Below are 26,896 nucleotides of genomic sequence, written 5' to 3'. Positions count from 1 at the left end.
GATCAACACGATTGACTCGTATGGTGTTAATCAATGCAATAGCCCTTTTTAACAACAAATACCGAGTTTCAAGAAATCAAGAGTATTAAATCATTTATTTACTTGTGTCTGACTTTAAGTACTGTCCGAATTTACGTATTGCATCCGTATGTTACGACACTTGTGTGCAGTCAGTATACAATGCAATAATTGTTTCAATAATGAAGGAACTGATACAGCGTAACGGTAACGATACAGCGTGTTTACATTATATTTTATTAAGAGGAAATGTCAATGCCAAATAATTCGCGAGATACCCCGGTACTTTAGTCACAACGAAACTTTTAATGGAAATTAAATGATCTCAATGTTGTACCCGCTACGAAATTTGTATTTACCCCCCGGGAGGGGTTTTGTCCGGCATTCTTATAAGGTTGCCATAGCGTAGTGGTTATGATGTCTGGTTAGCAACCTGGAGGTTACAGGTTTGATCCCCATAACAGGAGCATCTTTAAGACATCAACTACGGATTCTACCCAGGAAATGGACGTGAAGCCTTTTTATGTCCCCCACTATAGTAGTGGGGGACATATTGTTTTTGCCCTGTCTGTTGGTTGGTCTGTTGGTTGGTTTGCGCCAACTTTAACATTTTGCAATAACTTTTGCTATATTGAATATATCTTTGACCTTGAAGGATGACCTTGACCTTTCACCACTCAAAATGTGCAGCTCCATGAGATACACATGCATGCCAAATATCAAGTTGCTATCTTCAATAATGCAAAAGTTATGGCCTATGTTAAAGTTTTCGGACGGACGCAGGACTGACTGACAGACAGACAGACGGACTGACGGACAGTTCAACTGCTATATGCCACCCTACCGGGGGCATAAATAGTTGGCGTTATTGCACAATCACAACTTGATATCACAAAGATTGATGCGTGCAAGTTTTATTGCTCATCATGGACAATTGGAGAAGTACTATGTAGGACACGTATGTTTTTATGGACTGTCTGACACACAGACTGTAACGGACAGAAATGTCTATGTATTGAATTCATAGGAAGAGTGTGTGTACCTGAAGACCATCAGATCTACATACAAAACAACTGCTGTGCTCTGCATTATGGCATTATCACCTAGGCCAGCATATGACTATTATAGGAAATTTAACTGAACATGCATTATCACCACTGCTTGTAAGGACAGTGCTTATGTAAGGCCAATATTACCGTACATATTGCGGTAGCATAAACAAGTAAACAAGGGTATGGAAGGTAACATTAGTGCCTAGGATCTGTTTACTTCACCAACCAGGGGATATTTACCAGATGTAAACAATAATACTTCTAACAAAACATGTTCAATCTAAATATGGAAACATTGTCAACAATAATATTTCCAAAAATAAATGTTTGATCCTAATATAGAACCATTGTTAAATACATCAACCTTTTGTCTTCACCTAACAGATTATAGAATCTGTCAGAGACATAGATAGCGTTATTTATGTCTCTGAATTTGTTAACATACTTCTGTTACATAAAAGGCAGTAACTGGTAATATTTCTGCAAAGGATGCAGAATCAGTATTTCATGTAATAATAAAATGAATAATTATAAAATGTATATTACATAATTTTAGGCATATAAATCCTTTGAATAATAAATTGCTAAGTATTAGCATGTTTTAAAGTGTGTGATGTAATAAATTAGTAGTTTGAATTCTAGTGGGACTGTTAGTCACATAAGCAATTTTACTTCACAATTCTGTAAATACCTTTTTGCAAGAGGAAAATTATATTTTTTTTGGTGTGTGATGGAATGAATAAGTTGAGTTTGAATTCTAGCCGACCTGTTTATCCATAAACAATTTTACTTCACAATTATGAAAATAAATTGCTAAAGGAAAACTATTATTTAACAAGAGGACAACGATGCCAATTTTTTGAAGACTATCTGGTGATCTAGTTTTTGACCACACTTGACCAAAATTCAAATATGGCCTTCATGTTGTCAAGATAAACATTCTGACCAATTTTCAATAAGACTAAGTGTCATAAATGTGGCATCTAGGAAGGTCACAAGTTTTGTTTTTAGCTCACCTGAGCACAACGGTTGAAAAACATGGCCGCCAGGGGGCGGGGCATTTTTCCTTATATGGCTATAGTAAAACCTTGTTAACACTCTAGAGGCCACATTTATTGTAAAATCTTCATGAAATATGGTCAGAAGATTTGTATCATTAATATAATGGATGAGTACGAAAATGGTTACGTTTGCTTGAAAAACATGGCTGCCAAGGGGCGGGGCATTTTTCCTTACTTTTAGTATATCAGGCTATAGTAAAATCTTGTTAACACAATAGAGGCCACATTTATTGTCCGATCTTCATAAAACTCAGTCAGAAGATTCATCCCAATAATATCTTTGACGAGTTCAAAAATGATGCCGGTTGGTTGAAAAACATGGCCACCTTGGGGGCGGGGGCATTTCCTTATATGGCTATAGTAAAACTTTGTTAACACTCTAGAGGCCACATTTATTTTTGGATCTTCAAGAAACTTGGTCAGAAGATTTGTCCCAATAATGTCTTGTTTTCTCAGGTGAGCAACTTTGGGCTTTTCAGGCCCTCTTGTTTTAACATTTGACCTAGTGACCTATTTTTTGGAAACACCTGACCCAAATTCTAATTTGGTGTATGATCAATATAAACATTCTGACCAAGTTTCATCAAGATTTAGTCATAAATGTTGCCACTAATGTGCTAGAGGTTTTTCTAAAATATATTTGGTCGCACATGACACAGATTGAAACTCAGCCAAGATATTGTAAAGATAAACATTGTGACCATGTTTCATCAAGACTTACAGTGATATTAAAGTTTTTCTAAAATTTGACTATTAAAGCGACCAATTTTTTTACACACAAAACCCAGAATCAATATCAGCCTTGATTTTGCCAAGATAAACGTTTTAAAAAAATTTCATCAACATTGAGTCATAAATGTGTCTTTTTGGAAGAACCTGATCCAGGTTCAAACTTACAAGAAAATGTAAAGATAAACATTCTGACCAGGTTTCATCCAGATTGAGAAGTTAATGTTTTTCGTGAGAGGTAACAAGTTCTCTCTCAGATTTGGCCTGGTGACCTTGTTTAACTACAAGTGTTACCCAGATCTGAACACACTATTTATATTATAAAGATATGTATTCTCATCAAGATTTAACTCTTTCAGTGCGGGAACCGAATTTTGAAGGCCTTTACAAACAGTTTGGATCCAGATGAGACGCCACAGAACGTGGCGTCTCATCTGGATCCAAACTGTTTGCTATTCTGAAAGTATTTTTTGAAAAAAATCGAAGAAATGCTAATTTAAGAAATTCAGCAGACGACATTTTAGCAGACGATAAATTTCACAGCATGCAAAGGGTTAATGAAAAATGTGGTCTTTGGACTGGCTACAAGGTTTTTATAGGACTTGATCTGGTGATCTAGTTTTTGTATCCAAGTGACCCAGATTCCAACTCAGCCTAGATATTGTAAAGATAAACATACTGACCAAGTTTTTTTTACATGTATATCAAACTTTGATCATAAATGTGGCTTCTAGTGTTGTAACAAGCTAAGAGTTGACGCACGCCATACGCTTCACACTGCAGGCTGCAGGACGACCAACATAGGGTGATCACTATAGCTCACCTTAAGAACTTTGTGCTCAGGCGTGCTTTACATCGGAACTTGATTTCTCACAAGGCCATATAGAATGATTAATACTGTTGACATGTAATTCTGACCTGAAATAAAGTATTGGCTTCAATTAAATCTTTTAAGTCACCAAATGTAAATGAAATAATTATACATGTAAACCTTCATATGTCTTGTTAGAAAGCAAATAAGTAATATGGTGCAAATAGTAAAAATATATATTTATTTTGCATGACATACATTAATAAACATTTATCATATCTACATGTTGTTTTACTTATATTAGCTTCGATAAATGATAAATGAAAATCAATAATAACATATTAACAAAACCAAAGATATATCAATAACAGTTAGTTAATAGATCCCTGGCAAAACAACAAATCACTAAGTTTTCATATAAAGGACTAGGACACACACATTATATAACCTTTCACCAGATATTTCTACCCTTCTACTTTGTGTACAGAACTGCTTAATATCACATGATGCATTGGAATGGTTACATATGGTAATAAATGAACATACAACATAGCCTTTCAATCTATTCCGTTTCTTAAAATGGTGTTCACTGCACTTCCAATATGTACATAATTAAATTCAGACCAACTAGCTTTGTTAATTATCTCAATCTGGGTTCAAGAGTACACTGCCACTCTTTTAACCAAGTAACTTGGTAGGCATTCTTCTTAAGTTATAAGGCAGTTTACCCCTAACAACAGTATGTGCACTTGTTATTTGATGCCTTTATGTAGTGTATAAGGCATTATCAGTGATTTAATTGATTATTTTCATAGTTTTATTGTGAAATGACATTGCTTTTTTACTTAATGACATCATTATTCCAGTGAAATAATATCTTGTGATCACCAAAAATAAATATTCTCACTCATAGGCTGTGCAAATCATGAAAATGTTAAATCCCTGATCACTTGTGAATTAAATTGATATTCTAACAAACCAACAAATATCCTTTATGTACTGGATGACCGTTTATAGATTGACAAAGTTACCAGAGAAAAATTGTAAGCAGATTCTACTGAGTCTGACCACTGCTTTTTGACTTAAATACTCACTATGACTATGCAGAATTAAAACAAACACATTTAAAATATTTTTCATACTCAAGCAACTATAAATGTCTACACACCATCATACTTGATTAAAGAATACATGTAATTCATTTGCAAACACAAAAACAAACACAATAGATTTGTGTCCTACATGAAAGGTGACTTTACTTGGAAAAACATTTGAAGAGCTGGTGTTCTAGAATTGTATTTGAAAACAGACATATATTGTTAACAAAAATCTCAACTAAGATTTAATAGGAAAATTTTTCAGATGTATAAGGGTGTTTCAATGTGCAGACTTGCTATTTAATTGAAACTGACTCAATTTCAACTGACTCTGATTCATTCAAACAGAAATCTTAATTGCTTTACAGAACATGATTTGAAAATGTCATGACAACCAGTCTCTTCCAGACAGAACAGCAATATTTAAAACAAGAGGGCCAAGATGGCCCTAGTTCGCTCACCCGAGAGGAGTCGGTTCATTCAATCTTGACCTAACGTCAAACTTGACCTAGATATTGTCCAGACAAACATTCTGGTCGAGTTTCATCATTATTGAACCAGAACTCTGGCGTATGGAGTGTTTTTGTTATTGTAAGAGTTGACCTGGTGACAAATATTTTGAGTTGACCCCCCTTACCAAACATCAAACTTTGTTTACAACAAGAGATGTGTTTGTCAGAAACGCAATACCCCCTAATGCGCCGCTTTGATTTTTTTTACCTTTGACCTTGAAGGATGACCTTGACCTTTCACCACTCAAAATGTGCAGCTCCATAAGAAGTAAGTAAGAGATTGAATGGAGAAATGATTTTTTTTTTTTTTTTTTTGACCTTTGACCTTGAAGGATGACCTTGACCTTTCACCACTCAAAATGTGCAGCTCCACGAGATACACATGCATGCCAAATATATAGTTGCTGTGTTCAATATTAAACAAGTGCTGTTTGTAAAACATGCAGGTCCCCTATATGGGCTGTCAGTTGTAGTGGTAGCCATTGTGTGATTACGTTTTTTGTCACTGTGACCTTACCCTTTGACCTAGGGACCTGAAAATCAATAGGGGTCATCTGCCAGTCATGATCAATGTACCTATGAAGTTTCATGATCCTAGGCGTAAGCATTCATGAGTTATCATATGGAAACTATTTTACTCTTTCGAGTCACTGTTACCTTAACCTTTGACCTAGTGACCTGAAAATCAATAGGGGTCATCTGCCAGTCATGATCAATGTACCTATGAAGTTTCATTGATCCTAGGCTTAAGTATTGTTGAGTTATCATCCGAAAACCATTGAACTATTTCAAGTCACTGTGACCTTGACCTTTGACCTAGTGACCTCAAAATCAATAGGGGTCATCTGCCAGTCATGATCGATGCACCTATGAAGTTTCATGCACCTTGGCGTACGCGTTCTTGAGTTATCATCCGGAAACCATCTGGTGGGGACGGAGACCCCATGACACCAGTACACAATATAATCTGCAAATGTGGTCCTAAACTGCATCCAAGAACGAGTCACTGTGACCTTGATCGTTGACCTAGTGACCTCAAAATCAATAGGGGTCATCTGCCAGTCATGATCAATGTACCTATGAAGTTTCATGATCCTAGGTGTAAGCGTTCTTGAGTTATCATCCGGAAACCATCTGGTGGGGACGGAGACCCCACCACAACAGTACATAATATAATCTGCAAATGTGGTCCTAAACTGCATCCAAGAACGAGTCACTGTGGCCTTGACCTAGTGACCTCAATATCAATAGGGGTCATCTGCCAGTCATGATCAATGTACCTATGAAGTTTCATGATCCTAGGCATAAGTGTTCTTGAGTTATCATCCGGAAACCATATGGTGGGAACGGAGACCCCACCACAACAGTACATAATGACCTCTATTGTCTACACAAGGTTTTTCTATTATTTGACCTAATGACCTAGTTTTTGACCCCAGATGACCCAAATACAATCCCATTCCAGATTTCATCAAGATAAACATTCTGACCAAATTTCAAAAAGATTGGCTGAAAACTGTGACCTCTATTGTCTACACAAGGTTTTTCTATTATTTGACCTAGTGACCTAGTTTTTGACCCCAGATGACCCAAATGCAATCCCAACACTGATCATCAAGATAAACATTCTGACCAAATTTCATTACAATTGGATGAAAACTGTGACCTCTATTGTCTACACAAGGTTTTTACAAGGTTTTTCTATTATTTGACCTAGTGACCTAGTTTTTGACCCAAGATGACCCAAATACAATCCCAAGCCAGACTTCATCAAGATAAACATTCTGACCAAATTTCAAAAAGATTGGCTGAAAACTGTGACCTCTATTGTCTACACAAGGTTTTTCTATTATTTGACCTAGTGACCTAGTTTTTGACCCCAGATGACCCAAATACAATCCCAACCCAGATTTCATCAAGATAAACATTCTGACCAATTTTCATTAAGATTGGATGGAAACTGTGACCTCTACTGTCTCCACAAACAAATTGTTGATGGAGAAATGCATGCACACACGCACGCACAACTGACGCTGGACATCACACGGTCACATAAGCTCACCATGTCACTTCGTGACAGGTGAGCTAAAAAGTCACTGAACCGCTATTGCCACATGGCATGATTTCCATTTTGAAATCAGCAACGCTGCAAATGACTTTTGAACACATAAATATTAATTGCTATAAAACAAGAGATTGCCAAGCAATATGGTCCCCTACCGATGAAACTCCACCATTGTCAGTAAAAAATTATATACTTTTTACATTTGCTGCCATAGCAACCACAATTTTTGAAGTAGGAACAAAATGAATTGACGTGCATTATCTCCATATTGCCATCTGTCCGTATTTCAAGTTTCATAAAAAAATATGAAGAACTTTTTCAGGAGAACAGGATCCAGAAAAATGTGACGGACTGACAGACAGATAGACAGACTGACACAAAGAGCGCAAACGATAAGTCCCCTCAGGTTTCACCAGTAGGGGACAATACACAGGTGCCTTGATTTCAAAATATGGTAAAATCTTAGTTATTTGAAGTTCAATATTGGCAACCTATAAAACATAGAGCGCAGCATGATGTCATCCCTATTACCTGGAATGATCAGTTAACACACATATTTAACAACAAACAACATTAACACTATCAATAAACAATAGCCAGTTCTATAAAAACGAACAATTTCTTGACACCACAGGAGTGATACATGCCAGCTGTAAAAAAAATATAACGGTAACAGTATAAAAAACTTCACAAATGTATTTATATATTTACTGAGAAACACATAAGCTTTATTATTTTATTCAACATAACTAAGTCCTTTTTTAAATACAGCAATATCTGTACATTATCTTTCTTTCTTTTTTTTACAGATATTGCGTTTTTCATTTGTTTAATGGAAGTTAAATCAAAACTTGATGTTTTTTCTGACAGAATATTATTTATTTCCAGTTGACAAGAAAACCATGATCCCTGACCATGTGATGTTTGACAAAAATAGTGAGCATCACACACATATTTCCCAGCCACTCACAGACCGGGCACATTGCCACTGTCCCACACTTTGTTTCCTGCAATGTATGTGGCCAGGACGTTCAAGTCCTGGTTCAGGAGGAGGAAGTCTGCATCTGTGTCGTAGTCCAGGGTGCCCTTGCTGCCTGCGATACCCAGGGCCTGGGCGGGATGCAGAGAGGCTGCCTCCAGGGCAAACTCTGGGCCACAGTCTGCAATCACACAACTACAGAATTTGATCCGCGCTCTGTGAAAACAGGGCTTAATGCATGTGCCTAAAGTGTCGTCCCAGAATAGCATATGCAGTACCCACTTTCTGCTTTTATGGTATTTTTTGTTTTAAGGAAGTCTCTTGTTAGCAAACAACAGTTTAGGTGGACAATGTCGTCCCTGATAAGTCTTTGCATACTGCTGGGATGGCACTTTATGTGCATGCATAAGGCCCCATTTTCCTAAAGTGATGCTCATTTATATGTTGGAATATAACTCTATATAAAGAGGCATCCTTTAGATCTGATAAAATAATTTATTCCCCAGATTCATTATTTGGGGACAACTTTTTTATAGAGAGTTTTTTTCTTCATTTTTTGGATAATGGGTTTCAAATTTGTCAATTTGGTCCTAATTTGAATTGGTTTGCAAATTAAATGCCAAGTCATTGTGATAAACAGCTACCAAGAAATTATAATGGCCCCAGGTACATATTGATAACAAACATGCATGTTATATATATATCATCCAAATCTGTTAATAGCTTTATTATAGCTCTTTGTCATGTCCCGAATTACTAGTATTGCCTGGGGCAAAGAATTATGTGGAATGTGACCTGCTTCTTTTTTAAGGATTTATAATTCTATATCCACACATACTACACAACTGAGCTGATAAACAACTGATGATTCTATACATGCAGACACATTTAGGGGAAATTAAAATTGGTAGAGTAAATAAATAATATGTTTTATGTATTATTTGTCCGGAGTGTGATTAATCGGTGGATCAGGGGTTTTCCATAGATTCAATAGACCAAGGGTTTATTTCTGAGAATTGAGTGAATTCGTTTAAAAAACAAAGGTAAGGGTGTGTGGATATACAATCAATACCGTCGTATATTTCATAAGAGGCCCAAAAATCTAATTTTTTAAACCTTTCCTCACATTACACTGGGGTATTACATACTAACATATTGAACTGGTATTTTTTTGTAACGAGTGATGTAATTGACTTTTGTTTTTGAATCTTCATAAAGAGCAGTCTTGAAAATATGTTGGTCATGTGATTGCTTATTGGGTGTTACTACTGTTACAAACACATTAAAATTTAAATGACTAGAAACAACCTTAGAAAAGAAATACGAAAGAAATTCCAAATCAGAATGGTTAAGGAGGATAAACTGCCCTGTTAAGGTGAACCATCTTACTAGTTCATTTTGAAAAAAAAAACAATTAACAATTGATGTCCTGGTAAAAAGACCTTCATTTAACACTGAACAAATGTTGACCCTTTTTGCAAAATTAAAAACATTGAGCAAAGATGAAAGGTTGCCAGGATTGTTCACAAGGTTAGGCATTGGCATAAAAAATGACAAGCATAAGTTAATACATCAAACTGAATACAGCTGAAATTGCATCCTTTAATAGAATGTAAAGTGAAACAAAGTTATTAGAAACATAGCTTGTAAATTTCATCTGGATATTTTTTTTAAAGAAGTTTGTCACCTTCTTGTTCAAAATCAGTTAAAAGAATATTCCTCCCATCATACTTTTCCTTAATCACACCCTGATTATTTTGTAATACGTTATAACTATTATTATCTTGCTTTTCAATATTGGAACATCAAATAATTGATTTATCATAAGGATGAAAATAACTTAGTATTTATGGTAGGTAATAAAACAAGCAAATTCGTTGAATTGATATCCCCTGCAAATATGCTTCTGGACACAAAAGTGTTATATTTGACACTCAAAACAGCATTTTTTCAAGATACAAATGGCCATAACTCCTTTATTATCCAATGGTGTACAATGCCATTTGGTGTGCATCATCCTCTTATCCATATATATACTCATACCAAGTTTCAATGAAATCCACCGAAGCACTTCCAAGATATGGCTCAGGACACAAAAAAGCATTTTTCCAAGATACAAAGGGCCATAACTTTGTTATTAACAAATGGTGTACAATGCCATTAGGCGTGCATCATCCTCTTATATATATATATATATATATATATATATATATATATATACTCATACCAAGTTTCATTGAAATCCGCCAAAGCACTTCCAAGATATGGCTCCGGACACAAAAGTGCCAGACGGATGGAAAGACGGACGGAAAGACGGAGGGAAAGACGGACGGACGGACAACACAAAAACAATATCCCTCCCCCTATGGCGGGGGATAATTATTGTGAAGTACAGCACAGTGTTCAAGAACATTTTCCTTACAGATACAAAAAGTACAACTCAATTCCAAATAGGCATGATTTTCTAACAAGTAAAATGGAATCCACAAAAATACTAAGGTAATTCTGATATGAACTACAATGGAATTAGAAATCTTCGGTGATCTGTATGAACTGATATGAAGACAGATACCTCTTATCTTACAAATAAGAAGTTCTATGTAGAATCTGACTAATGACAATTCAATTTTAAAAGTGTGAAAAGGGAGACTTTACCTGCATTTTTCAGAAGATTTCTTACACAGTAGTCCATCTTGGCAATGCTGAAATACAGAGAAATACAATAAGATACGCTTTTTCCCCACAAAGGGAACTACTGAATATTATTTGCAGTAATGTTATCTAGTATGGTAAGGTAATTATGATGGTATAATGCATACATGCCATAATGTGTTTAATAATGTTTCATAATCTTCATGGAATTTTAGGAACATATTTACATATGAGCAATGGAAAACTGGCCTTCATACATGTTCTATATTATATGTCATCCCAGACAAGCCTATGATGTGTGATGATAATTTTCACCTAGACTAGATTTTAGTTTAGAAGAGACTTAATTTAAATGCAAAAATTTAATAAAAAGCAGAAAGATGTGTCCCTGATTAACCAGTGTTGACTCACAGCTAAAATAGGGTGACACTTTATGCACATTTATTAAGGGTGACACTTTATGCACATTTATTAAGGGTGACACTGTATGCACATTTATTAAGGGTGACACTTTATGCACATTTATTAAGGGTGACACTTTTATGCACATTTATTAAGGGTGACACTTTATGCACATTTATTAAGGGTGACACTTTATGCACATTTATTAAGGGTGACACTTTATGCACATTTATAAAGGGTGACACTTTATGCACATTTATTAAGGGTGACACTTTATGCACATTTATTAAGGGTGACACTTTATGCACATTTATTAAGGGTGACACTTTATGCACATTTATTAAGGGTGACACTTTATGCACATTTATTAAGGTTGACACTTTATGCACATTTATTAAGGGTGACACTGTATGCACATTTATTAAGGGTGACACTTTATGCACATTTATTAAGGGTGACACTTTATGCACATTTATTAAGGGTGACACTTTATGCACATTTATTAAGGGTGACACTTTATGCACATTTATTAAGGGTGACACTGTATGCACATTTATTAAGGGTGACACTTTATGCACATTTATTAAGGGTGACACTTTATGCACATTTATTAAGGGTGACACTTTATGCACATTTATAAAGGGTGACACTTTATGCACATTTATTAAGGGTGACACTTTATGCACATTTATTAAGGGTGACACTTTATGCACATTTATTAAGGGTGACACTTTATGCACATTTATTATGCCTGGTTTTCCAAGACCGTGACTCAGACATAAAAATATTTTTGGAGATATGTCATACTTCAATTAATAGCAAAAACATGTAATTCAAAAGTGAAATTCAAGCCTTTCTTGCTGAATAATATTAATATAATTATAGGTGCTAACTAATTTACTGGCAAAAGCTTTTTTTTATGTATTTTTAATAATAGTATTATTGTTTCAAAAATAAAGTAATGCATAAAAAAAAATCAATTTTCAAACGAGTAACATGTTCCTAGCTTAAAGATCTAGCATCTTATCATTTTGTGTGTTTTCTAGCCGCAGGAATTTAAAGCTGGTTTGGTGGCTGGGGTATAGTGGATATGGTGTCTGCTTAGTAACTGGAAGGTCTCTGTATTGATCCCTTAAGTGTGAGCGTTCTTAAGATCACCCTTAAGAAACTAAGTACTGCTCATTGTTGGTTCGGGTACTACTTAAATGTACCTGGGGTACTCTTAAGTATACTTAAATGTACACCTGGTACAGAAAATTTACTGAAATGTACCCGGGAATTCTTACGCTAAAGAAGTCATTGTCTCTCTTGGGTAAGCCGCTAGCAGAAGCATGTAAATGACATTCGTACATATATTCAGTACATAGATCTATATAAAAAGGTGGGTGATATTGTGTGGAGATACAAAACGCTTCACATCATTTATTTGCACATAAAATAATAGTTACACAATCAGTAATACTAAAACACTGTCATCAACTTACAAGAATATTTACGTATATGAAATTCCAAAGTGATTTTATCTTTTGCACAAACTGTGGAATCAATAAAGTAAATTTTATAACCTTTTACAAAATTAACTAAAAATGGCACTGCAGAGGCCAACGCATATCCCCACGCCGCATGTTTGACCCAGGTGCACCCCAGGGTTGGTAATGGGGCCATGGGTGGGTGTGGTCTACAGTATGTGGGCGGGGCGTCCCAGGGTTGGTTATGGGGCTATGCATAGTTGAGATTGACAGTATTGTCATAAGAGAGGTTCAGTATCAATTTTAAGTGAATCTGTGTAGAAATGAAGAAATTATGGTAAAAGGCAATTTTGGGAGGGTGTGGCCTATGTGGGCGGGGCGCCCCAGGGTTGGTATAGGGGCCATGCATAGTTGAGATTTACAGTATTGTCATAAGAGAGGTTCAGTATCAATTTGAAGTGAATCGGTGTAGAAATGAAGAAATTATAGTAAAAGGCAATTTTGGGTGGGTGTGGTCTATGTGGGCTGGGCGCCCCAGGGTTGGTATTGGGGCCATGCATAGTTGAGATTGACCGTATGGTCATAAGAGAAGTTCGGTATCAATTAGAAGTGAATCATTGTAGAAATGAAGAAATTATAGTAAAAGGCAATTTTGGTGGGCGTGGTCAAAGTGGGCAGGGCGCCCCAGGGTTGGTAATGTGGCCATGCATAGTTGAAATTGACTGTATTGTCATAAAAGATGTTCAATATCAATTTTAAGTAAATCAGTGTAGAAATGAAGAAGTTAATGTACAAGAGGGCCTGAAAGGCCCAAAGTCGCTCACCTGAGATAACAAGATATTATTGGGACAAATCTTCTGACCAAGTTTCATGAAGACCGGAAAATAAATGTGGCCCCTAGAGTGTTAACAAAGTTTTACTATAGCCATATAAGGAAAAATGCCCCGCCCCCTGGCAGCCATGTTTTTCAACAAACCAGCATCATTTTTTAACTCGTCCAAGATATTATCGGGATGAATCTTCTTACCAAGTTTCATGATGATCGGACAGTAAATGTGGCCTCTAGAATGTTAACAAAATTTTACTATAGCCATATAAGGAAAAATGACCCGCCCCTTGGAAGCCATTTTTTTTTCGAGCAAACATAATTATTTTCGAACTCATCCAAGATATCATTGAGACCAATCTTCTGACCAAATTTCATGAAGATTGGACACTAAATGTGGCCTCTAAAGTGTTAACAAGGTTATACTATAGCCATATCTAGCCATATAAGGAAAAATGCCCCGCTCCTTGTGGCCAAATCTTCTGACCAAGTTTCATGAAGACCGGAAAATAAATGTGGCCCCTAGAGTGTTAACAAAGTTTTACTATAGCCATATAAGGAAAAATGCCCCGCCCCCTGGCAGCCATGTTTTTCAACAAACCAGCATCATTTTTTAACTCGTCCAAGATATTATCGGGATGAATCTTCTTACCAAGTTTCATGATGATCGGACAGTAAATGTGGCCTCTAGAATGTTAACAAAATTTTACTATAGCCATATAAGGAAAAATGACCCGCCCCTTGGAAGCCATTTTTTTTCGAGCAAACATAATTATTTTCGAACTCATCCAAGATATCATTGAGACCAATCTTCTGACCAAATTTCATGAAGATTGGACACTAAATGTGGCCTCTAAAGTGTTAACAAGGTTATACTATAGCCATATCTAGCCATATAAGGAAAAATGCCCCGCTCCTTGTGGCCAAGTTTTTAAAGCAACCAAAACCATTTTCGAACTCATCCAAGATATCATTGGGACAAATCTTCTGACCAAGTTTCATGATGATCAGAAAATAAATGTGACCTCTAGAGTGTTAACAAGGTTTTACTATAGCCATATAAGGAAAATAGCCCCGCCCCTGTGGTGCCCATGTTTTTCAACCAACCGGCATCATTTTAAACTCGTCCAAGATATTATTAGGATGAATCTTCTGACCAAGTTTAATGAAGATCGGACTATAAATGTGGCCTCTAGAGTGTTAACAAGATTTTACTATAGCCTTATATAGCCATATAAGGAAAAATGCCATGTTTTTCATTCAAATGTAACCATTTTCGAATTAATTCAAAATATCATTAAGACAAATCTTCTGACCATATTTAATCAAGATTGGACAATAAATGTGGCATCTAGAGTTTTAACAAGGTTTTACTATAGCCATTTAAGGAAAAATGCCCCGCCCCCTGGCATTCATGTTTTTCAACCAACCGGCATCATTTTCGAACATATCCAAGATAATATTGGGATGAATCTTCTGACCAAGTGCATTTAGATTGGACAATAAATGTGGCCTCTAGAGTGTTAACAAGATTATACTATAGCCATATATAGCCATATAAGGAAAAATGCCCCGCCCCTTGGCAGCCATGCTTTTCAAGCAAAGGTTACCATTTTTGAACTCATCCAAGATATCAGTGGGACAGATCTTCTGAGCAAGTTTCATGAAGATCAGAAAATAAATGTGGCCTCTAGAGTGTTAACAAGGTTTTACTATAGCCATATAAGAAAAAATGCCCCGCCCCCTGGCGGCCATGTTTTTCAACCAACTGGCATCATTTTCGAACTTGTCCAAGATATAATTGGGATGAATCTTCTGACCAAGTTTTATGAAGATCAGACAATAAATGTGGCCTCTAGAGTGTTAACAAGATTTTACTATAGCCATATATAGCCATATAAGGAAAAATGCCCCGCCCTTTGGCAGCCATGTTTTTCAAGCAAACGTTACCATTTTCGAACTCATCCAAGATATCATTGAAACCAATCTTCTGACCAAATTTTATGAAAATTGGTCAATAAATGATGCCTCTAGAGAGTTAACAAGGCAAATGTTGACGCTGCACAACGCACAACCGACAACGGACAAAAAGCGATCACAAAAGCTCACCATGAGCACGTTGTGCTCAGGTGAGCTAAAAATAACATACAAAATGAGTGAAATCTCTGACCTGGCCCCACCCCAACCCCCATCACTTTTGACCCAGGGGTCAGATCAAAATTCCAAATACCGTAATTACTCTATGTTTTCGGACACTAAGATTTTGGACACCCCAATTTTTAGCAAAAATGATTATTTTTCGTGACTCTAGCTTTTCGGACACAGGAGTTTTCGTCCATAATTAATGTATCTAAGTTTTCAGACAGTATCTTTTACTGCGCTATTTTACCAAATTTCGGTCCTGTTTTCGATATCTCATGACACTTCGATCATGGGGTTTTACAACCAAATTAACATCATAAAACATGGCAGGTGCATGCATAAGGGAAACAGACCATTACATTTGCGTTATTTGGTAAATAACCTTATTAACCGGTATTAATCACTGGTTTCGCCCGATAGCATAAGCGTTATGACAATTACCAGGGGTAGTGCCAATTAACAGTTCATTTGTATACCGCAATGTTACTTCCGGTACCCCTTCTCAGTAAAATAACTGTGACAAATACTAAACGCTTCAAAGTGTGATGCACCCTATTGCACGTTTTACTAACAAAGGAAGGTGTTAGACAACAACTATCGGAAATGAACAAACAAAGAATTTATAGTTTGCAGTTTTATTTCGTTAATTACAGGTTCATACTAACGAGTATCGGTACATCACATGCTCATCTTTGAACTCGTTGGTCAAAGTACAACCTTGTAGTAACTTTCTGTCAAATAAATTAAGCATTTCAAATTATTTAAAATGCAAAGCAAACATATATAACTGTAATTTATACAATACGGCATGGTATTTTACAAGCGCGTGCTATTACCGGTAGTCGCTGATACAATTTACGCTATTTTCGGACATTTCAATTTTCAACTCTAAGTTTTCGGACACCTGTATTTTGTGAATATTTTTCGTATCTAAGTTTTCGGACCCGAAAAAAAATATAAAAAATTTAAGTGTCCGAAAACATAGAGTAATTACGGTAGTGCAGGGTCGCACATATGCCCATATATACCATGTGTGTAAGTTTCAAGGTTCTAGTGCTTATAGTGTAGAAGGAGATAGTGGCCAGGACGGATGGACGGAAGACGGAGATAACCACAATATCCCCACTTTTTCGTGGGGATAACCATGCTGATTTTGTACTAGCGCATTAAACATTTTTCATGGAACAACAAGTAAAAACAACTTTATTAATTACACAATAGAAAGGAAATCATATTAATGGCATTATGCACTAACTAAACAAGCTATTTGCTACTGTTTAGAATTACACTTTCTTACTAAAAATGATCACAACAGGTACTTAGTTCTTTTACATACTTGTGGTAAGTTTTGTATTACTAGTTTGACATTTACTGGCAGACACTTGTCGATATACAGACTAAATTTGCAAGGGAACCTTCATATTTCTTCAGCAACATTGCCTTCAAATTGTTAATTAAACAACCCTTTGACAATGTTTGCACATCTGATCTTATAATGCCATTGCTGATTTTTGTTTATAGATATACAGATATTGACTTTTCAAAGTTCTATAAAAGTTTGCACAGGTTCCATCCAAGTAAACTAACAGAACCAATAAACAATAAGATCACCACAGCAAATAACTGTGTGTATAGCTTGGAAACATCGATAGTTCAGGAATCCCTGATTTTTTATTTCTGGACACCAAAACTGTCAGTTTTGCTCAATAGAATGGCTGGAGTTGTGTGATGCGGCAGCCCAGCTCTTGCCTTAGCAAACAGCTTCTAAAAACGGAAAACCAACTTAAATCTTAAAATTTGATAAATGATGCAGACAATTTCTAAAAGTCCTGTTGTTGGTTTTTTCATTTCGAATCTGGAAGATTTGTTATGAAAAAATTAGATTTTGTGGTTTTAGGCCTAAACTTTATATAGTGATATGAAACCTTTCGGGATATCGGCCAAGTGCGAGCAGACAAGAAGTAAATACGTTGAAAATAAGCTAAAAGACTTTAAAATTAAATCGGAATATCGTTAAATTTTGTGAATAAATGTATTTCTGATGGATAACAACCACAACTTACCAGAATATTGCTCATGATCCCACGTAAAACTGCTGTCTGAGAGCGAATGGAAAATGCGTCACGAATTCTGACAAGTTAACAGTAGGGTGTCGTTATTGAAATACCGCGAGAATACTGCGAGAATATAGATGCCAACTATAATGTGTAAAACAAATAAATTTTTTGACAAGCGTTTGTGATTTGTCAGGATAATAATAACAAGATATCGAAAAGATCAAAGCAAATTAATTCGAAAGAAATCGAAGATTCAGGCAAAACATGTTAGACGGGTTATATTTACCGAAATTATGTTTGGTAAAGACTGTCACTATATGTCGTGAACCAGTCTATGAGACAGAAAATGAAGAAGATGAGTATTCAGGGGAGATAATTGTGTAATCTTAATACTGAAACGGTCTTATGTAGCGGAGAAAAACATATACTGCGAGAATATTAAGTGCGATTCGCTACACAATTATGATGTCATTTATATCCTTTTTCCTGAGGTATGTTTTTACATGTGATTTAGCATATGATTTGTTCTAGGTCATAAATAGCATCGCTAAAATATATGTCGTGTGGCAAATTTTTTTGAGATGCATCCCTAGGTGTAATTTAATGTCAAAATTTCCATATGTTTGAACGGTCAACGCCCGCTTTGCGGGCTTTTGCCAGTATAAAGTTAATTAATAAAATTGTCATTTATTAGTTGAATTCATATTGGCTTTGTTTTTGAGCTTCTGACAGCCGTATTGACCTTCGGCCTGCGGCCTCAGGCCAATACGGCTGTCTTCAGCTCAATAACAAAGCCAATATGAATTCAACTAATTAATAACATTATATTATAAATTAACCCGTCTTGCAAGTGTCCCCTCAACTTTGATACATATACCGAGTATACATTTGTACATGAATTAAATACTTAAGTAAGCCTTTATAAAAACGACACCTATGTGTCAAGCATCCATTCAAAGACAATAAATTGATGTAATTATAAAATTAGCGATCTATATGCATTAAAAAGACATGTATCTAGAAGAGGAAAGCACTGCTAAATTTAACCCTTAACCACATAGATACGTATTTTGACGCATTTTTAGTCCCTCAGAAGGTTTAATTTAATTAAAGACCTTTCTTACTGGATTCAAGTTTTAAAGGCTTCATTCCCAACCCTTAGATACTGATGAGCTGCAACCAGCATAAAACCCGAACAGACTGCGAGTTACTCACTGGCTGTTCTGGTTTTATGCTGGTTGCAAAAGCCATTTTCACTTTGCTTCTGAGTGGCAAAGGGTTGACTGGAGGTGGAGCTAACACTACCTTCCACATAGGGTATTTGTGCCAGCAATGGTTGCCCGTTTGCCCTGGATTTCTATGCTCTGGTTACCAAGGTGATGCTTTCCTGTCGGCAGTCCCATTGCTGATATGGCGTCCGTGATCAGAATCATCCCTTCAAATTATCAAGATGAACTATTGAACATCTTCACGTTGAACAGTCATGCAGTCATCAAAATTAATTAAGAGATACGGTAGACAAATTAGCAACTTCCTACATGAAATTAAGAATGTGAGTAAGTTTGATTCAAAATGTACCAAAGCAGTGTTAAATGACTTGGGCTAATTTTAAGAAGTGCTAACATGCTAACAAACACAAGACTTTATGCATATTAATTTGGAAAGGCTCTATATAATTTTGGATTATAATTTTGTATGTGATAATCAACTTGCCTATAGGTCATTTTGCATTTTAAGTTACACTTCTTTGGTATGAATATCAAACAATTGTGTTTAATCTTAACCTGATGTCTTTTAATCAGATTGGTAAATATGGGTCATGTTGTGTATTCACAAGAACTTCAACTGCAAAAATAGTTCTAACCTTTGGGGTGGACCCTGTATGCTATTCTCAAAGCAGAGGGGTGTGTGTGGATGCCGTCTGCAATGAGTCCATAGAACACGGTTCGCTCTGTGGGTATCTGGTTGCTGGTCAGCAGGCCAATGAGACAGGGATCACGATGATGGAACTAAAGATTAAACATCTCAAAGAGTGACGTGATGTTGCTTTCATTTTTGATTAAGAAATAAAATCTCAGTCGTATGTTTTTTTTATAAGATCAAAAGATACATTCATAGAATATTTTTATATTGGTAATATTTTACAATGTCATGTTGTTAAGCATTACATGATTTCCCAGCGTCTTGATAAATACTGAGCAAGTCTGTTTCATACCAGTAAAAGAGTATAATTACAAAATACCTAAATAAGTTCAATGATTATGGAATACAATTACTATAACAGAGCGTTTACTTACTGGCAGCATTGCATTAAACAGGTGGGTGATCATGTTCGCACCCTGTTGTATGGCTGTTTCCCCAGTAACCAAATTCGCCCCACTGTGCCCTAATTCATGAATATCGTACACCTTTAGGTGATATTTATTAAGTGTTGTATATTGAATCTCATGAACAAAAAGCATTTCAATGTCTGAATCTAAAATAATGCAGTTGCATTCTATTTCATGACACTAAAATAAAACCTCTGCATTCCATTTTGCATGGCTAAATTCAAGGCCTTTTCATTCCATTTCATTTTGTTTAACAATTATCAAAACATTAAGGTCATTTTTACTGTGAAAAATTAATTGAGATCAAGAAGATAAAGTAGAGTTAAAAGCACACAGTTTGGGACTTTATAATCAATATTAAAAAAAAATTGCCATAAGTCTGCCAAAACTGGTCCCAGTGTAAAAATTTCAACTGTGAAAGATCTAACAAAAAGTTAAAAAGAAGTTTAAACACCAGTGTTGGAAAGTACATGCTTACATACGTATAGTCTGGCAAATGCAGTTCTTAATGCCTCCAACTTTGTTGACGCATAAACGTTATAAGAACATGAGCTGTGTTTGTGAAACACAATGCCCCCTACTGTGCTTTGAAACCGCATGGCAGCTATTTTAAAAACAAGGTTATATTTTGAATGTAAAGGTCACAGTGACCTTGACCTTTGACCTAGTGACCTCAAACCATGTTTGATTGTAGATCTCAATGAGATGCATGCACATGTGAAGTTTAAAGAACAAAGACCCCAGAGTTTTCATTTTATGAGCAAGGTTAAAGCTTTGGGACAGACACACACATACAATGACAGACAGACAGACGGGCCAAAAACAATATACCCCCTGATCATTCGATCTGGGGGCCAAAAAATATATAGCTATCAAACAATGAGACATATTGTACCAATTGAAACTTTGATTCCTCTGTTGAACAGCTCATTGATGACTTCTGAACATCGTTCTAGCTCCGGTGCAATGGTTACTATGGCAACATTATCAAAATTATGGCAGTACATTTCCTCTACATCTCTGAAACCATTCTTGAAGTCTTTGATGTTTGCCTCATTGTGAGCCCCCTTCTTTTCCTTGCTTATGAATGGACCTTCTAAATGTAAACCTACAAATAGTGATAATAGAAGTACTAACATTAATCTATGCTATTTGTTATTTGTAATACATATACTAAATGGTTTAACATCTGCCATTAATGTAATTGTCCTTACCTGTCTGATTGCTGAACATGAGGATTTTGAAATGTATTCAAATGCTTAAGTTCAACAAACAAAATCCAGACCTTGTTAAGCTGGTTGAACCAACTTTTGTTTGTTTTAACTTTATAACAAGAATCATAACTGTCAAATAATTATAATCAACATACATGTAGTAGGGTGTATTTAGTTGAATGAAACTCTTCAGACAGAGACTCATGTACATAAAAACTTGTCTATATCATGACAATTTACAAATCAGAAACATTTACCCAGAATTCCAGCACCATCAGAACTGCCATTTTGTTTCTTCACAAAAGGCACAATCTGAAGTAAAACAATGTCATGAACTTCACATTATGGAAAATAAAATACAAGCATGAGTACATGAATGCCTTCTAATTGGAGATACGTTTGTCATTATGTGACTTTCTTAAATAGCACATTCACAAACCCATGAGAACTTGGCCTCCGACCGTTAACTGGTTGATCTCAAAATCCAAATGTTCTTCCTTTACACCTGAGTAACTAGCATACTTATTTGGATGATCATAGATAAGTGTTCTCTCATCATCCACAAGAGGAACAAGATGTGTTTGTGAAACACAATGTCCCCCTATATGATGTTTGACCTTGAAGGATGACCTTGACCTTGTGAAGGATGACCTTGACCTTTCACCACTCAAAATGTGCAGCTCCATGAGATACACATGCATGCCAAATATCAAGTTGCTATCTTCATTATTGCAAAAGTATTCATAAAATAAGTGATTTGGGCCCCATATATTTGACCTCTGACCGTGAAGGATGAACTTGACCTTTCACCACTCAAAATGTGCAGCTCCATGAGATGCACATGCGTGCCAAATATCAAGTTGCTATCTTCAATATTGCAAAAGTATTTATAAAATAAGCGATTTGGGCCACATATATTAGACCTCTGACCTTGAAGGATGACCTTGACCTTTCACCACTCAAAATGTGCAGCTCCATGAGATACACATGCATGCCAAATATCAAGTTGCTATCTTCAATATTGCAAAAGTATTCATAAAATGAGCGATTTTGGCCACATATATTTGACCTCTGACCTTGAAGGATGACCTTGACCTTGAACTTTCACCACTCAAAATGTGCAGCTTCATGAGATACACATGCATGCCAAATATGAAGTTGCTATCTTCAATATAACAAAAGTTATTGCAAAATATTAAAGTTGGCGCAAACAGACCAACAGACCAACAGACAGACCAACAGACAGACCAACAGACAGGGCAAAAACAATATGTCCCCCACTACTATAGTAGGGGACATAAAAATTGTAAATAAAACAAAGTTTTATTTTACAAGCCCCACTGACATTTACCATTTTCCTTCTGAACTGAAAGTTTGAGCTTCTATTTCTTTTCTACCAATTTACCAGCATACTTATTTGGATGATCATAGGTCATAGCTTTCTCTAGATATCATAAGGATATACTAGTAGATATCATACAGAAACAAAATTCATGTTAAAGCCTTTGTGACCTTGACCTCTGCTTATATTCATCTCAAAATTCATAGTTGTCTTTTCTTAAAAAGTAACACAATAACAATTTGGAAGATCAAAGGTCAAAGCATTCTGGAGATATCGTGTGCAGAAACAATGTTACAAGCTCTTCTGATATTGAATAATTGACTTTTAAGTCTCTTTCTTTCCTCCCACAAAACAATTAAACCTATTTAAATGTATGTTGGTTTATTAATTTTCAAGATAATCATAAATTAATTATGTTACAAGCCATTTGACCTATTGACCACAAAATCCACCGGCATCTTGCATTCATATTTTATCTGAAGAATATCAACTCACATGGTTGCAGGTCAAAGTGTTCTCTAGATACAGCATGGAATGCATCAATGATGATTCTTAGTAAACTTACAAAAACTTCTTGTCTGCATAAAATAAAGGCGCCAACACAAAACTTCTTCTGATATATCCGCAGAAATACTAGTTAATTTTGACTTCTCTAAATTAAACTTATATCAGGTATGATACAATAGAACACAACTCAAATACCTTCTTATACATTTCCCTAGAACTTGTCACCAGGGTAGGACAGAATGACGTCACCCCAAACTCCAGAAGACTCTTCGCAACAAATTTAACATCTTCAACGATGTCATCTGTCTCTGAGAAATCTCTACCAAACCCACCTGAAGAATTAGGCACTCGTTGGAATCTTTCAAGTGCTTTTGTTTGGATTTTTCATTTTTAACATTATTTAAATCATATCAAGGGGGCAATTTAACGTAGTAGCGAAAATTATGAATAATATATATTATTTTTTGTTCAGAGTGAGATTAAGGGCAATGGATTGGGCTGTCAAACCATTTTCAATGGTACATTTTTAAGCAGATTAACAAAAACATCTGACAGGGCCCTCAAAATAAAGCAAAATAATACCATTTATTTGTATGTCAATGTATCCGGGGGCAATAATGCTTCCGTGGCAGTTGATCTGAATGTCAGCCTTCTTTTTCTCAACATAAAAGAGCTTCTCAGGATTTATTATCTTCCCGTCTCTCACCCACAGGTCTTCTTTCTGCAGTTTGTGGTCTCTTAGTATGACACAGTTTCTGTACTGGTAAATAAAGCCCTCTCGGCCTGGCATTTTGATTGTTCAACTGAAAAATATGTTTTCTTATGTTTCATATTTCTCAAAAAATGTTTGCACACGATGTCAAAGAACAGTTAACTTTTTTTGAGGTCACAGTGACCTTGTCCTTTGACCTAGTGACCCAAAAATGGGTGTGGCATGTAGAACTAATCAAGGTGCAACTACATATGAAGTTTGAAAGTTGTAGGTGGAAGCACTTTGATTTTAGAGCCTATGTTAAAGTTTGATATTAGAGGTCACAGTGACCTTGACCTTTGACCTAGTGACCCAAAAATGGGTGTGGCGTGTAGATCTCATCAAGGTGCATCTACATATGAAGTTTCAAAGTTGTAGGTGGAAGCACTTTGATTTTAGAGCCAATGTAAAGGTTTTAGCACGACGCCTACGGCGGACGGTGGACGGCGGACCAGCTGGCTATGACAATATCTTGGGTTTTCTCCAAAAACAGCCTCGCAAAAAAATCACAATTCTCATAAAAGGTTAAAATTCCAACAAGGGAATCCAGTTTGCAGGAATGAATAGTATTTGTTCTAATATGTTTTTATTTGTAAGCAACATTTTTTTTCCCACTTGGGCGAAGAAATGGTACCAGTTCAATTGGAAAATAAAATAGCCAAAAAAATAATAATTTTAGGAAAACTCGCCATGTGAAATCCTCAAACTGGGAAATTGGTGTATTTTATTTTCTGCTAACAAATACTTAAAATTTTATAATTAAGTGTTGTCAAGTTGTCAATATTTTATTGACTTATGTTCAAGCCAAAGAGTTGCGCTGATATTAATTAAATGTTGCATTTTATTTACCAAACAAGAGTGCCGAACTGTCACAAGATACACCCATTTGAAGGTTTTGGAAAACTTGATAACCTTACCATGACCCATATATGAACTTGACCTACATATCATCTAGACACAACTTCTGACCAAATTTGGTGAAGATCAGATGAAAGCTACTTCAATTAGAGAGCAGACACCATGCTTAATGCTTGAAATGCACTAAGTGACCTCGTGACCTAGTTCTTGACCCAGCATGAAGCATATTCGAACTTGACCTAGATATTGTCTGGACACAACTTCTGACCAAATTTGGCGAGGATCGGATGAAAACTACTTCAATTAGAGAGCAGACACCATGCTAAATGCTTGAAATGCACTAAGTGACCCTGTGACCTAGTTTTTGACCCAGCATGACCAATATTCGAACTTGACCTAGATATTGTCTAGATACAACTTCTGACCAAGTTTGGTGAAGATCGGATGAAAACTACTCCAATTAGAGAGCGGGCACAATGCTAAATGCTTGAAATGCACTAAGTGACCCTGTGACCTAGTTTTTAACCCGGCATGGCCCTTATTCAAACTTGACCTAGATATTGTCTAGATAAAACTTCTGACCAAGTTTGGTGAAGATTGGATGAAAACTATTTGAATCAGAGAGCGGACACTGCTGTGGACACCGCCCGCCCTCCCACCCGCCCGCCGCCAAGGTGAAACTATAATACGTCACGTTTCTTAAAAACGGGCGTATAAAAAAGGCGGGCTTTGTTTGGAAACATTCAATTTAGATTTTTTCAGACGGCAGTTGGACAATTGGAAGTTTTTCCCTTATTGGGAAAGTGCCTTTTTTCAGTACTTTATAAAGACAGGAAAAAAATCGCTTGTAAGGGAATAAGGATTGCTTGAAGAGATAGTATGCATTCCAATGTGATTGATTTGTTAGGGAATCAGAGTTGCTGAAAGATAGTATGTGTTTGAATTTGTTTTATTAATTATGGAATTGGGTTTGCTTGGATAGAGATAGTATGCGTTTTAATGTGTTGGGTATGAAAGGGAATCTGGTTTAACGGAAGAGTAGTATGTAGTATTCGTTCTTAGGTGCTCTATCTATTATGGAATTCAGTTTGCTGGAAGAGATAGTATTCTTTCTAATGCGTTCTATCTGTTAGGAAATCCAGTTTGCTGGAAGAGAATCTGAGATAGTATTGTTCTTATGTGTTCAATTTGTTATGGAATCCTGTTTGCTGGAAGAGATATTTTTGCTTGTTAATTGAACTATAGAATCGTCTGCATGTGCCTGTAGTCAGCAATGTCTTTCTAATAACTAGCTGAATAGCCCAAACAATTTCTTATTTTAGAATAAAAATACTGACATATTTTCACTTTTGGTGTGGTCTTTATTTTTTGAATGGGGAGGGGGGGGGGGCAGAGTAACCAGAGGAAACCCAGCTGTACTATATGGTGACCACCACCCAAATTCACATGCTTCTGAGAACGGGCATTGAACCCAGAAAGCCTAAGCTGCTTGCCTGGTACCGACCACTACTCTAACCGGAAATTCATGAACTTCATGTGCATGTTTTTTGAAGGCCTTTATTAGCCAGAAGTGTGGACCCAAACATTGCTCATGCACTCCTTCTTATCAACTTTAATACTAGACTCACAAAAGTTGGGACGAATTTTGAATTATAGCTGCAATTTCAAGCTACTGAACGATTTTTCAATTTAGGTGTTCATGGAAGAAACCCCACAAGGACCACCAACATAACTCAAATGCTGCTAGGAAAGGTCCCCTAGGTGTGAAGCGAGTGAACCAAGCGAGAGCTAGCGGGACAGCCAACGCATGAACTTGGTATGTGTATTTTGAAATTTATTAGGTCCTTTCTAAGCCAGTGGCCACTGTACATTACGTGTAGATCCCAATTGTGCCCCAACACTCCTCGACTCACAAAAGTTGGGACAAATTTTTAATAAAAGCTGCAATTTCCAGCTATTTGTAAACATTTTTAATTTTTGCTGTGGTCTTGTGTTGCAGGGGGTAGACAGAGTACCCACCTG

At 36.1% G+C, this 26,896-nt stretch overlaps 1 protein-coding gene across 2 annotated transcripts in view; it reads right to left on the bottom strand.

Annotated features, from left to right (window-relative positions):
• Positions 1–3,893: 3,893 nt before the first annotated feature.
• LOC127876770 (N-acetylglucosamine-6-phosphate deacetylase-like) overlaps positions 3,894–26,896 on the bottom strand; it is a 24,107-nt gene continuing 1,104 nt past the window's right edge. Inside the window, exons 2-10 of one of the 2 annotated variants that reach the window (XM_052422239.1) lie at positions 23,848–24,068; positions 23,461–23,597; positions 21,674–21,728; positions 21,098–21,310; positions 20,170–20,258; positions 19,737–19,881; positions 19,178–19,307; positions 10,980–11,026; positions 3,894–8,505 (exon numbers count right to left, since the gene is read on the bottom strand). In XM_052422239.1, coding sequence (XP_052278199.1) covers positions 8,312–8,505; positions 10,980–11,026; positions 19,178–19,307; positions 19,737–19,881; positions 20,170–20,258; positions 21,098–21,310; positions 21,674–21,728; positions 23,461–23,597; positions 23,848–24,055 — 1,218 coding nt within the window. In that variant the 5' untranslated portion in view covers positions 24,056–24,068 and the 3' untranslated portion in view covers positions 3,894–8,311. The remainder of the gene's footprint in view (positions 8,506–10,979; positions 11,027–19,177; positions 19,308–19,736; positions 19,882–20,169; positions 20,259–21,097; positions 21,311–21,673; positions 21,729–23,460; positions 23,598–23,847; positions 24,069–26,896) is intronic. The other variant, XM_052422240.1, reaches the window with a different exon arrangement.

Source organism: Dreissena polymorpha, chromosome 4 (assembly GCF_020536995.1).
Source record: "Dreissena polymorpha isolate Duluth1 chromosome 4, UMN_Dpol_1.0, whole genome shotgun sequence".
NCBI lineage: Eukaryota > Metazoa > Mollusca > Bivalvia > Myida > Dreissenidae > Dreissena > Dreissena polymorpha.
This window is presented reverse-complemented; position numbering and strand designations above follow the sequence as displayed.